This window comes from Peromyscus leucopus, chromosome 8a, assembly GCF_004664715.2.
Source record: "Peromyscus leucopus breed LL Stock chromosome 8a, UCI_PerLeu_2.1, whole genome shotgun sequence".
Taxonomy (NCBI): Eukaryota; Metazoa; Chordata; class Mammalia; order Rodentia; family Cricetidae; genus Peromyscus; species Peromyscus leucopus.
In genome coordinates this window covers 6,448,211-6,462,169 of record NC_051085.1, presented here as the reverse complement: position 1 = coordinate 6,462,169, position 13,959 = coordinate 6,448,211, and the positions used below count along the sequence as shown (strand labels likewise).

At 46.2% G+C, this 13,959-nt stretch overlaps 1 protein-coding gene across 1 annotated transcript in view; it reads left to right on the top strand.

Annotated features, from left to right (window-relative positions):
- Positions 1-7,178: 7,178 nt before the first annotated feature.
- The window catches only part of Ostm1 (osteoclastogenesis associated transmembrane protein 1), a 28,645-nt gene continuing 21,864 nt past the window's right edge, over positions 7,179-13,959 (top strand). Inside the window, exons 1-3 of the mRNA XM_037200520.1 lie at positions 7,179-7,697; positions 10,143-10,303; positions 10,547-10,693. Of these exons, the coding sequence (XP_037056415.1) occupies positions 7,252-7,697; positions 10,143-10,303; positions 10,547-10,693 (754 nt within the window). The 5' untranslated portion in view covers positions 7,179-7,251. The remainder of the gene's footprint in view (positions 7,698-10,142; positions 10,304-10,546; positions 10,694-13,959) is intronic.

The window sequence follows — 13,959 nt, the reverse complement described above, 5'->3', positions numbered from 1 at the left end:
TCAGAACTTCCCTCAGAGTGGGGTGGAGGGTATATAAGGCTTGCCTCTTCCTGAATAAACTGAGATTGTTGTTTCTTTCTTTGTTTCCACCCCCCCCCCCCGAGCTGAGGACCGAACCCAGGGCCTTGTGCTTGCTAGACAAGTGCTCTACCACTGTGCTAACCCTGAGATTGTTGTTTCAATATTCTCCCAGAGTCTGTGTCATTGACTCTATGCCTACTTGGCCCCCTCCCTCAAGGGGAACAGCATAGGACCCTGCCACAGTTTAATATATTCTAACATATGTGAGATAAAAAGCAAAATGGACTTGGAGAAATGCATTTTATTTGAATTTATTCCAAACTCAAGAACTCTTTTTTTTTTTTTTTTTTTTTTTTTTTTTTTTTTTTTTTTTTTTTTTTGGTTTTTCGAGACAGGGTTTCTCTGTGTAGCTTTGCGCCTTTCCTGGAGCTCACTTGGTAGCCCAGGCTGGCCTCGAACTCACAGAGATCCGCCTGGCTCTGCCTCCCGAGTGCTGGGATTAAAGGCGTGCGCCACCACTGCCCGGCACCAAACTCAAGAACTCTTAAAACTTTGGATCACTGACCATTATGAAAAACTATGATCAAAATTATAATTTTCTGCTTAGAAAAAATATATATACCTACAGAATTCTGTCAAACTTTATGGAATTCACAAATGTTCTGGGCCTGCTAGTAGCTGACAAATTAAGAAATTCTATCTTTATATTTTTATTTATTTATTTATTTATTTATTTATTTATTTATTTATTTATTTATTATTTTTGGTTTTTTGAGACAGGGTTTCTCTGTGTAGCTTTGAACCTTTCCTGGAACTCACTCTGTAGCCCAGGCTGGCCTCGAACTCACAGAGATCCACCTGCCTCTGCCTCCTGAGTGCTGGGATTAAAAGCATGTGCCTCCACCACCTGGCCAATCTTTTTATTTTTATTAACTTATTTTAGGTTTATTTATTTTATATGCATGGATATTTTGTCTGTGTGTATGTCTGTACAACATGCTCATGCCTGTGGTGCCCAAGGAGGACAGAAGACAGTGTCAGATTCCTGGAGTTCAAGACAGCTATGAGAGCTGGTTATCAAACCCAGGTCCTCTGGAAGAGCAGCCAGTGTTCTCAATCACTGAGCCATCTCTCCTTGAATTAAAGGCATGCACCACTACACCCAGCATCTTTCCTCATATTTTAAACATATATTTTTATACTTTAGATTTTATACTAAATTTTATACTAAAATTATACTTTATAATTTTAAGCTGGGCAGTGGTGGCGCACACCTTTAATCCCAGCACTTGGGAGGCAGAGCCAGGCAGATATCTGTGAGTTTGAGGCCAGCCTGGTCTACAGAGTGAGTTCCAGGACAGGCTCCAAAGCTACACAGAGAAACCCTGTCTTGAAAAACAAAACAAAACCACCCCACCCCTGTCTCCCTCCCAAAAGAAACAATTTCAATTTCAGTCCTATGAAAAGTGGTAATCACAAAAAACGTGTGGGTTTTTGTTTATTTTGGTTTCCTGGAATCATATGAATGTCAATTTCTGACTTACTGTCACCTTACACTCAAATACTTCTCATTGTATTTTCTACAAACACTTTTTTTACACAAGCACAGTTAACACCTTATTTGTAGCCTCATTCAGATTTTGCTAGTCATCCCTGAGATGACCACACAGATACCATCTGTTCATCTTCTCTCAGAGATCAGTCCTTAATTTCAGTTTCCAGAGACTGAACAAAGGACAATCAATTTCCAACATCCCCAACATCAAAAATGAGGAGGTCTGGTGTGTGCAGTACCAGGCCTGAACCTCCACAACAGCTCAAGGTAATAACCAAACAAGGACAGAGCCTGGGACTTGGCCAGGCTTGCCCCCAAATGGAAAAACCATAGCCTTGACCAGCCTCTGGCTAGCCCTAGCCAATTAGAATGCACTAATATGATTGCCACTTGCTTAAGCCAATTGTGCATAAAATGACCTAACTGCCCTAGGAACTCCCCTTAGCTGTGCTTAAAAGGAGCCTTTGAGCTCCTCTCGGGGTCTTTGCCATTTTGCCTTTCTGTAGGATGGATGGCCCCAGCATGCTGGAATCTTTCTCGATACAGTATACACTGGCTGATTGCATATGTGGATGGTGGTGTATTGTGGGACTTCTGCTTTATGTCAGGTGCAATTCCATCTTTTCTTGACTTTTGTAGCCACAACACTTGAAGAATCCAGGCTGGATGCTTTGTCGGACGGACCTTGATTTTACTGGTCTTGTGCCTCCTCCAGGTGAGAATGATGTTGTGCCCTTATATCTTAGCAGAATTTCCTTTAAGATATTTTCTTTTTCTTTTTTTTTTTTCCTTTGGTTTTTCGAGACAGGGTTTCTCTGTGTAGCTTTGCGCCTTTCCTGGATCTTGCTCTGTAGCCCAGGCTGGCCTCGAACTCACAGAGATCCATCTGGCTCTGCCTCCTGAGTGCTGGGACTAAAGGCGTGTTCCACCACCAACTGGCTTAAGATATTTTCCTAATGTGTGTCTCTCTGTGTGTGTGTTTGTGTTTATGTGAGAGTGCAGGCACATGCCACGGTGTGTGTGGAAGTCCGAGGACAGCCTCCCACCTTCATCAAGACAGTGTCTGTTCTTCACTGGAAATGCCAGGCTAAAGATCTGAACACTTGAGGGATTCTGTCTCCATCTCCCATCACACTGTACAACGGATGGGATGGAAAACAGGCTACTGCTCCCTCTTTAGGTGGGCTCTGGGGACTTGAACTCAAGACCTCACTCTTGCTTGGCAAGTGCTCTGTTTCCTGAGCCAACGCCCAAGCCTGCATCCTATTACAACGTTGTGTTGCTCATTTTGTTAACAGGAAGTTTCATAGAATTTTCCGTGTAAATTTACTTTTTTTGTAACTAATAAGCACTTGGGCAGAAAGTATTTTTTAAAAATATGTAAATATCTTATTCTGTATTTAGTTATTCATTTATTTAAATATATCACTATGAACTTATCATTTCTGTTCTGTTCATCAGCTTATAAGTTTTCAATAATTGTTACTTAGTTTGATACCCATGGTGGTCTCAGATCAGCTCAGGGGAAACCTGTTCAAGCTTCTGTGGTAACTCCACCAGGCTTTAAGTTTCTCCTTATTTTCTGGCACTAGGGGATCAGCTTCCTCCGTTGGTAGAGTGGGTCATTCCAAAGGGATCCCTGGCTCCTTCTTACAGGGAATGATCCTGAGAAGCCAATACCTGGGCACTATGTGTATTTGTTATTATTATGGTACCTTTGCCAACAGTGGAGAGTGCCGGGACACACACACACACACACACACACACACATACACACACACACACACTTTGGCTGGGGCTATATCTCAGATAGAGTGTTTACCCAGCATGTACCAGACACTGGGTTTGATCTCCAGCACCACCAATACCAGGTGTGGTAGTGCATGCTGGTACTTTCATCATGTAGGCAAGAGGATCAGAATTTCAAGGTCATCCTCTGGTACAGGCAAGTTTGCTTCCCAGTGTGTTGGAGACCAGCATGAGACTTTGCCTCCAAAAAGAAAAAGAATTGTATATACAAGGTAGGGTGTGCTCAAGTGTAGGCATTAGGTAGGGTTTCTCTTGCTGTGCTAAAACACCATGGGAGGGAAGGCTTTATTTCACCTTGCACTTCCAGGTAACGGCCCATGACTGAGGGAAGTCAGGGCAGGGACTGGAACAAGGGTGGAACCCAGAGGCAGGGAACTAAGCAGAAGTCATAGAGGCATACTTCCTGTGGCTTGCTCAGCTTGTTTATTTATTTATTTATTTGTTTGTTTATTGGTTTTTCAAGACAGGGTTTCTCTGTGTAGCTTTGCGCCTTTCCTGGAACTCACTCCGTAGACCAGGCTGGCCTTGAACTCACAGAGATCTGCCTGGCTCTGCCTCCCAGTGCTGGGATTAAAGGCATGTGCCACCACTGCCCGGCTTCAGCTTGCTTCTTCATTATCCAGGACCACCTGCTGAGGGATTGCCCTGCCCAAATATGGGCTGGGCCCTCCTACACTAGTCAATAATTAAGAAACTGCTCCAAAGGCTTGCCTACAGGAAGCGCTTTCTCAATTGTGGTTCTCTCTTCTCAGATAACTCTAGCTCATGTCACGTTGACATAAAAACTAGCCAGCACATACACTTATTTCTATGTATTTTAAGCCTCAAACTTGCACTGTTTTGTATAATTGAAGAATACAGAGTTCATTTCTCTTTTTCTATCTGTAATTCTTTCCTGATAGTAAGAAACTAGACTCCTGGAGATGGAGAGATGGCTCAGTGGTTAAGAGTACTGGCTGCTCTTGCATAGGACCCGGGTGTGATTCCCAGCACCTACACAGCAGCTCACACCCATCTGTAACTCCACTTCCAGAGATCTGACACCCTCTCCTGGCTTCTGTACTCACCAGGCATGCACACAGTGCACAGACATATATGCAGGCAAAACACCCATACTCATAAAATTTAAAAAGGAAACTAGACTCCCATTGTTATTATTATTGTTTTATTTTTTGCATTTTGAGACAGGGTTTCTCTGTGTAGCCCTGGCTGTCTTGGATCTCACTCTGTAGACCAGGCTGGCCTTGAACTCAGAGATCTGTCTGCCTCTGCCACCCGAGTGCTGGGATTAAAGGCGTGTACCATCCACCACTCGGCAAGGCAATCCAGCCCGCGGCCTGAGTGTTATGTGTTGACAGGCGGGATACTCACCACCATACTAAAAGCATGAGCCACCCACTATTCTTAATATACTCACTTCTTTGCTCTCAATGTAAGCAGCCTCTCAGCTACCACTGCCCCCTCCTCTGCATGAGAACCTTTCATCCTACTCAGGATCAGTACCTACACCAGGCTGACACTGTCTCCCTCCTTCATGTCACCTCACCTGGTCCCCGATGTCTTCCAGGCCTGCGGTACCTCAGCCCACCATGCATGGACAGGAGTTTTTACTCCACTTGATCTCTAGGGCTCACTGGTTCCAGGAAGGGAATGAAAAGAAAGGGAGGGTGAAGAACCCCGAATTTCTTCAAGGAATCTTTTTTCTGTTAGAAACAAAGTTGAAATGAATCGTGTCTATACAAGGTATGTTCTAGATAAATTTGGCAGGTCAAAAAATATATGCATTTTAATATTTGTTATGCTAATTTGTTTTCTATAGAAGTTTAACAAAACATATACTCTCCCAGCCAGCCATGGTGGTGATTCTCATGCAGTGTGGTAATCCGAAGGAGAAAGTTCTTCATAGTCTCAGACCTTTGACTAGTTGGTCCTTAGTTAGTGGCATTGTTTGGGTAGGTTTAGGTGTTATGGAATAGGCGTCTTCTGATCGGTTTAATAAAAAGCTGAATGGCCAATAGCTAGGCAGGATATTTGGGGCAGAGAGGATGCTGGCAGGAAAGGCAGAGATGCAGAGAGTTGCCAGCCAGACAGAATGGAAGCTGGATGGTTAGTACAGAGCAAAGGTAACCAAGCCACATAAAAGAACATAGATTAAAAGACATGGGTTAATTTAAGTTATAAGAGCTAGTTAGGAACAAGTCTAAGCTAAGGCCAAGCTTTCATAATTAATAATAAGTCTCTGTGTCTTTTTCATGAGCTGGTGGCTCAAAGAAAAGTCCCACTCCATTAGGAGTTCTGGCCTCGCTGGAGGAAGTATGTCATGTGGGGATGGGCAGGCTGTGAGGTTTCGGAGCTTCCCCTCATTCTACGCTTACAGTTTAACGTGTGGTCCAGTTTCCTTCTCCTGCAGCCACACCTCTGCTCCACCATTGCAGACTAGCCATGTGGAACCAGAAACCCAAGTGAACTCTTCCGTAAGTCATGATGTTTTATCACAACAGGAAAGTAATTAGTATACATGGGAAAACATAAAAGTTACATAATGGTATTGGAAAATGAACACAGCTTATTTTTTTTTCCATTTGGAAGCCCATTTATTGTTACACAAAACATCTATCCTACTGTTCAGTTTATGGGTTACAAAAACATGAAGCAAAATTGAACAATATAACCAAACTTAAGAACAAAAAACATTAACCAAACAGATGGGGTAAAAAGTCCCAAGACTCTTCAGAAACAAATCAAGACACTAAGCTACCGTGGAGTTAGTCCAGCAAAAGTCTCAACCCGGGAAGCTGAGTGACAGAGCAGCTGGGAAGAAGTCTTCCACCAAAGTCGTTCATCAGACACTTGTTAGGAAAAGGCCTTCCAGACCAGCATGATGGTGGTGCGTGCTTTTAATTCCAGTGCTCACGAGGAAGAGGTAGGTGGATCTCTGTGAGTTTGAGGCCAGTAGGCTACATAGGGGGTTATAGGCCAGCAAGGGTTACTTAAATGAGATGTTGTCTTTTTTTTTTTTTTTAAAAAAAAAAAGTCTTTTAGGTCATGAGCGTAAATTCTTTTTGCAGCCCTGCACGGCTGTCATGTATTTGCTAGAGCGTTCCCTAACATCTCCCTGTGCACACAATCAAACGAAAAAGGGTCTTAAGTTGAGCGGCTTGCCCAGGATTTCTCAGGGTTTAAAACACTGAAGTGAGGCATCCCGGAACCCCTTCAGTTCCAAGCAAACTTGATGGTTTCTACCCAGATCCGCGTCGTGCACGGTCGCCACCGGCCAGATATTTATATTTATATTAAGTGAGATTGAAAAATCAGTTCTATAATCGTAGTAGCTACAATTCAAGGGCTCATCAGCCACATGTGGCCAGTGGCTGCTCTACTAAGACAAGGACTATATTCATTACTGCAGGAAATTCTGTCCGGGTAGACGGTTGAGAATTAAAAGAATTAAAGCGGGGAAGCCACAAGTTCCAAAACCAGTAACTGCCAAAAGATGCTATCCACGCTCCAGAGAAGGTGAAGAAAAACGGAGCGCAAGCAAACACCTGCCCAAACCCACCCGCCTACGGGGCTTTTCTGGCAGCTCACTCGACAGTCAGCTCCCTGGCGGCTCTCCGCAGGTTTCTAGAACTCAGGGAACCGCAGGGTCTGGAGCATGCAGAAGAGAGGCCGGGGATGCCCTGCAGAACCTGCAGCTCATCAGACGTCCCGGCCGGCGCGCTCCCTCACGCGCGCCTCCGCCGGCAGGTGGGCGGGGCCGTGACGCACGCACCTCGTGACCTCACTCCGGGCCTGCGCCGGCCGAAGCCGGAAGCGGCGGCTGTCGGAGGAACCCGGTGAGCGATCTGGTGCTGGCCGGCGGGGGCATGGCTCCGGACTCGGTGCTGGGGCTGCGCAGCCGGTGGCCGTCGCGGTGGCTGCGGGCGCTGCTGCTGCTGCAGCTGCTGCGGTGGAGGTCCGCCCTGGGCGGGCTCCCTTTCGGCAGCAGTCGGCAGCCGGGCTTTGCGGACCTCCTGTCGGAGCAGCAGCTGCTGGAGGTGCAGGACTTGACCCTGTCTCTGCTGCAGGGCGGAGGTCTGGGGCCGCTGACGCTGCTACCCCCCGACCTGCCGGATCTGGAGCCCGAGTGCCGGGAGATGCTGATGGACTTCGCCAATAGCAGCGCCGAGCTGACCGGGTGTCTGGTGCGCAGCGCTCGGCCCGTGCGCCTCTGCCAGACCTGCTACCCGCTCTTCCAACAGGTCGCCAGCAAGATGGACAACATCAGCCGAACCTTTGGGGTGGGTAGAGAAGCATCCCCGGCACCTGTGCCGTAGGGGCTGGGAAAGTAAGGAAAAGGGATTGGACTGTCTGTGGAGTTGGGGTATCAGAAGCAGGCGGGTGGCGTTAAGGGCCTGGGGTTTAGAATGCTGCTTCCCAAGCGGGCATCTTCATGGGACTGATTTGCAGTTAGATATGAGTGGCTTTCGTGGTGGTGGTGTTGGGGTGTGCCAACACGCCTTCCCTTATCCTGTTTTTTAGCTTCCTCCTTCCCCATCTCAATTCGTAGTTCCAAGAAAGGACCCTTTCGAAACTGTTAGTCATTAGAAGCTTGAGCGTTGCAGCGGACATACCCAGAGCCACCAATGTCTAGCAGTGTGACTATGATTATTTTTCAAGACATCAGTTTCCTGCTCTATAAATTGCTACCAAAAAGTCCTAGTTGCTTCGTGTTGCGGTATGGGAATTCATCTTACCTACAAGACAATCTGGAGCCTGCTGGCCAGGAGTCCAGTTCCACCCCATTTATTAGCTTGTACTCCGGGCAAGTTGGGGACACTCTCTGCTTGCTTTCTCAGCCATGAAGTGGGGATAAAGGGAGCCACAGAGAGCTGGCACAGGTCAGTGGGGTTGAAATGTTAGCACGTGGTCGTTCAGCCTTCCCTTCTACGTACCTTGAGAGCTTTTCTGGTCACTTGGAAGGTAATGTGAAGGACTTAATGAAGGCGAACAGAAAGGGGAAGAGACAGCTTTTGCCTCTAAGTTCTGTATACTCTAGGAAAGGATTAGAGTGTCAGCCCAAGTGAGAGTCACAGGGTTGCCTGGTAAAGGAAAAACAGGACACCGGGATTGGGAGGTGGAAAAGTTCTTTTTGTATTGCCAGCTAGTCGAAATTGACTTGGCTAAATAGAAATTTGTCTGCAGCTTCATCCTGTTTTAAACCAGCCTAAAAATAACAGTCTGTTATTTTTGTGAATGGGTCACTTGCATGACGTGAGTTTCAGTCTTTGTGGAAAGAGCTGGCTTCCAAGGCAGTTTAAACAGGCTTAGATGCCGTATTTTCCAAGCTCACTTCTTTCTCTGTGACTTCAAAGTCCCCACCCCCTGCAGCATTTTATTTGGTTTTGAGCAGTTTAAGTTGTCTTTGGGGTAGCTTTTCATTCTATTTTAATTTAATTAATTAATTAATTTGTGACGAAGTTTCATGTCCCTCTAACTGGCCTTGAACTTACTGTGTGGCCAAGGATGACCTTGAACTCTTGATCCAACTGCTTTCACCTCCGGGTGCTGAGGTAACGGGGATGGGCCACTATGATGCGGGGTTTTTTTAAGGAGTGCTGGGGCTCGAACCCATGCCTTGCCCATGCTCAGCAAGCCATCTATCTACTAACTGAGTCCAACCCCTGATTGTATTTTTAAACTAGCACACAAAATAACAGGTTGGCATTCCCCACATAGTTATGGTTCGTCCGCCCTCCAAGTCCCTGCTCCACGTCTCCACTTGGACCCTCCCGCCGTTCATACCCACCACTCACTCCCAGCGTGCCCCTGGTGCTCTTGGGTCACACATGGTCATACCCACTCCCCTCCCTCCTGTGGCCTCCTACTCACCGCTCACTCTACATTAATGCACATATGTTAAAGCTAGGCTGTGTATATGAGAGAGAACACAAGGTATTTGCCTTTTTGCTCCCAGGTTACCTCACTGAATATCTAATTTTCCAGTTTCGTCAATTTCCCTGCAAATTTCATAATTTCCAGTTGCCTTTTTTTAATCTTAAATAACATGACCTATTGTCGGCACAGTGCCTCTGAATCATGATGCTAACCTCGTGTCTTTGAGGCTGCAGATGTTTTCCTCTTGTATGCAGCTGCTGTGGAGTTAGGAGGGTTTTTTTTGTTTGTTTGTTTTTGTTTTTTTGTTTGTTTGGTTGGTTTTTTTCTAGACAGGGTTTCTCTGTGTAGTTTTTGGAGCCTGTCCTGGATCTCGCTCTGTAGACCAGGCTGGCCTGGAACTCACAAAGATCCGCCTGCCTCTGACTCCCAAGTGCTGGGATTAAAGATGTGTGCCACCACCACCCAGTGAGTTAGAAGGTTTTAAAAAAGAAAAAAAAAATCTCGAGCTCTAGTAATTAGAATTATGAGCATCACCCAATAGCTAGATGAATGAACTCCCTGCTGCCCAGCTGAAGATTTCCAGAATGGACTTGCAAAAGCTTTCTTTGCTCTCCTGCCCCTCAGGTCCTCCCAGTAATGTGGGAGCCCGGATCGCCTCACCCTAGGTAGTGTGAAGTGGTCATAAGAGGCGGGAGACTCTTCCCTAGTCTGCATGTCCTCGCCAGTTTACCTCGGATGGCTGCCTTTTTCTCCTGTACTTAATGTACTTGATTAGCTCAGGAGTCTGGTTTCTGCAGAGTACTCCAGGATTGAGTAGGTTTCTGGGGAGTAGTTTGGGAGTAGAATCATGTGTCCTATCAGGAAATGTGTGTGTTTACAGGAACAGCAAGTGTGAGAACTTGGTGCTGGGAGAGTTTGTTTATGAAAGGCTAGAGCGGGTGAGCAAGGTGGCCTGTGACCCAAGTTTGCACTGGGCAGAGCTAGGGGCTGAGGGCTTAGCGGGAAATGCCACGGATTTTAGTCTGAAACCAGCAGGACCGTGTTGGCAGGTTTTAGTTCTGTAGAACATGGCGATCCTCCCTGTGTATGTGTGTGTGTGTGTGTGTGTGTGTGTGTGTGTGTGTGAACATGTGTGTGTGAACATGTGTGTGCAGGTCCCCCAGAGGCTAGAGGAGGGTGTCGGATCCCCATAGCTGCAGTCGTGAGCTGCCTGATTGGGGTAGGGAATGGAACTCGGGTCCCCTGCGAGAGCAGCAAGGGCTCAACCTCTGACTCTCTCTCCAGCCCTGGACTCGTCTTTGGAAAGATCGTTTTGGCAACATGGGCCTGGGAAGTGGGAGGAAGAGGAGGATACGAGGGAGATGAATGAGACTGTGGTGAAAGAAATGGTGGCGGCTAAGCCGCGGGTGCCACTGCGGGACGGAGAAATAGGTGGGTCTCAGACGCTTAGGAAGCCGAAGAGCTCTGGTGGCCGGTCGGCAGTGGGGAGCAGGAGAAAGGAGACGATGCATTCTGTTCAGTGAGGAGCGTTGCACTAACTCAGAGCAGGAGCCCGTCTGGTGGGAACTCATCGGCTCAATTCTGAAATGAGTTGATTTTGAGGTATTTTGAGCCATTTCCGTGGAGATATGGCTTATATGGTTGGGTGTGCATGGCTAGAGGTCCAGACTGTGGATTACACCTTTGGAAAGTGCTTAGCGCCAAAATGGCGTCTGAGAAACCATGGCGTGCATGAGCGGCCTTAAAGAGTGAGTCAGGAAGAAAGGAATAAGTGAGACGCCCGTGAGATGGCTGGGCGGGTAAAGCACCCGCTGCCGCCCTGATAACCCGAGTTCAGCCCCAGAACCCACGTGGTGGAAGGAGAGAGCCGGCTCTCTTCAGCTGTCCTCCACACACCAGCTGTGTGTGGCATGTGGACCCCCAGGCATGCATGCAAAGTAGATAAATACAGTGTCAGAAAGGATGAGTAGGATGCCAAGCCTTCAGCACTGGGATAGAACTGTCTGAGAAAACTAAAAAGGAAGAGTCGGAAGAGAAAAATTAGGAGAGAGCAGTGCTTCACAAACAAAGGACAAGGGACAGAGAGGCTATCTGGGTCAGATCCTGCTGAGAGAGTTGGAAGTGTGTCTATCAGCATTAGCATTATTGGTGACACTAACACCAGTGGTCTGGATGGAGAGACAGAGATTAGAGTAGGTTGAACAGTGAGAGGAAGAATAGCCCTAGCAGAGAAACCTGTCTGTCTGTCTGTCTGTCTCTCTCTCTCTCTCTCTGGCATTGAAGAGCAAGCCCAAGGCTTTGCGTATGTCAGAGAAGTGCTCTGTCCCGGAGTTACATCCCAGCCCTGTTTGTATGTGTTCTGAGATCTTTTTCTTTGTTGTCTGCATTGATCTTGAACTGCTTGGCTCAAGTGATCCTCCTGCATCAGCCTCCTTAGAAGCTTAGACTACAGGCATGCAGCTGTACCCGACAGTACATTCAAGTGTTGCTAGAAAGCCCTTGGAGGGACGGTGAAGGAAGACCTTGTAGAGGTGAACAAGGGAGAAACAGACACCACCAGTGTTTAGTGGCGTTGATAAGGTCTAGGGCAGTGGTTCTCAACCTGTGGGTCAAGAACCCCTTGGGAGTCGAATGACCCTTTCACAGGGTCACAGATATTCTGTATATCAGATATTTAAATTACAATTCATAACAGTAGCAGAATTACAGTTATGAAGTAGCAATGGAAATAATTTTATGGTTAGGGGGTCACCACCACATGAGGAAGCTTTGCAGCTTTAGGAAGGTTGAGAGCCATTGGTCTAAAGGGTCAAGGCATCCAGAAGGTTGAGAGCCATTGCTCTAGGGCATCCACAGAGCAGTGGTCACTTTCTCTGCTGTGGTGGAGAGGTAGGCAAGTCAGAGTGATGACTTATATCCTCTTTACCTCATAGGAGGCTGGGTCTTCTCTTGTGAGGAAGGATTGGTGTTGTTACCTACATTTCAAGGAATGCAGAGATTCGAAATGGGTATAAAGTAAGGCATATAGATGGGGGTTATAGATTGGTTGTGAAAAAAATCTGCGCCCCCCCCTGCCCGGGTGTGTGTGTGTGTGTGTGTGTGTGTGTGTGTGTGTGTGTGTTGTCCAGCTTCTTAGGTGCAGCCATGATGAAAGTGGATGGTTGCATTTGTGATGGTTAGGCTTCCGCCAGATGGTTATGGTTATGGCAGATCAGGATACTAATATTTTCAAGTATAAATCAAGGACCAGTATGTTTGGGCCATTGTGCTGTGTTGATAATATAGAGACACATGAAGTTTCTGTCCTACAGGGACTGATTTCCAGATAGAAAACTAGATATGCACAGGGAGGTAGATACCATGCTCTAAGAAACAGCCTCAGAGAGGTTCAGTACCCTACGTGAGGTCACACAAAGGGAGAAGCAAGGTTTCAGTGCAGAAGGTTGGCGCTCCCTGTTTCATGGAGTTGTGAGGAGTGAGTGGGATACTGAGAAGTACATCATCATCATCTCCGGGGTTCATTACATCATCATCATCTCTGGGGTTCATTACATCATCATCATCTCTGGGGTTCATTACATCATCATCATCTCTGGGGTTCATTACATCATCATCATCTCTGGGGTTCATTACATCATCATCATCATCTCTGGGTTCATCACATCATCATCATCTCTGGGTTCATTACATCATCATCATCTCTGGGTTCATTACATCATCATCATCATCATCTCTGGGTTCATTACATCATCATCATCTCTGGGGTTCATTACATCATCATCATCTCTGGGGTTCATTACATCATCATCATCTCTGGGGTTCATTACATCATCATCATCATCTCTGGGTTCATCACATCATCATCATCTCCGAGGTTCATTACATTATCATCACCTCTGGGGTTCATTACATCATCATCATCTCTGGGTTCATTACATCATCATCATCTCTGGGTTCATTACATCATCATCATCTCTGGGTTCATTACATCATCATCATCTCTGGGGTTCATTACATCATCGTCATCTCTGGGTTCATTACATCATCATCATCTCTGGGTTGATTACATCATCATCATCTCTGGGGTTTATTACATCATCATCATCATCTCTGGGTTCATCACATCATCATCATCTCTGGGGATTATTACATCATCATCATCATCTCTGGGTTCATCACATCATCATCTCTGAGGTTCATTACATCATCATCACCTCTGGGATTCATTACATCATAATCATCTCTGGGTTCATTATATCATCATCATCTCTGGGGTTCATTACATCATCATCATCTCTGGGGTTCATTACATCATCATCATCTCTGGGTTCATTAAATCATCATCATCTCTGGGTTGATTATATCATCATCATCTCTGGGGTTCATTACATCATCATCATCTCTGGGGTTCATTAAATCATCATCGTCTCTGGGTTCATTACATCATCATCATCTCTGGGTTCATTACATCATCGTCATTTCTGGGGCTCATTATATCATCATTTCTGGGGTTCATTAAATCATCATCATCTAGGTTCATTACATCATCAACATCTCTGGGGTTCATTACATCATCATCATCTCCAGGTTGATTACATCATCATCATCTAGGTTCATTACATCATCAACATCTCTGGGGTTCACTGCCGCTTCCTTTCCACAGTGATGCCTTGTTCAGAACATACCTGCTGCTACCA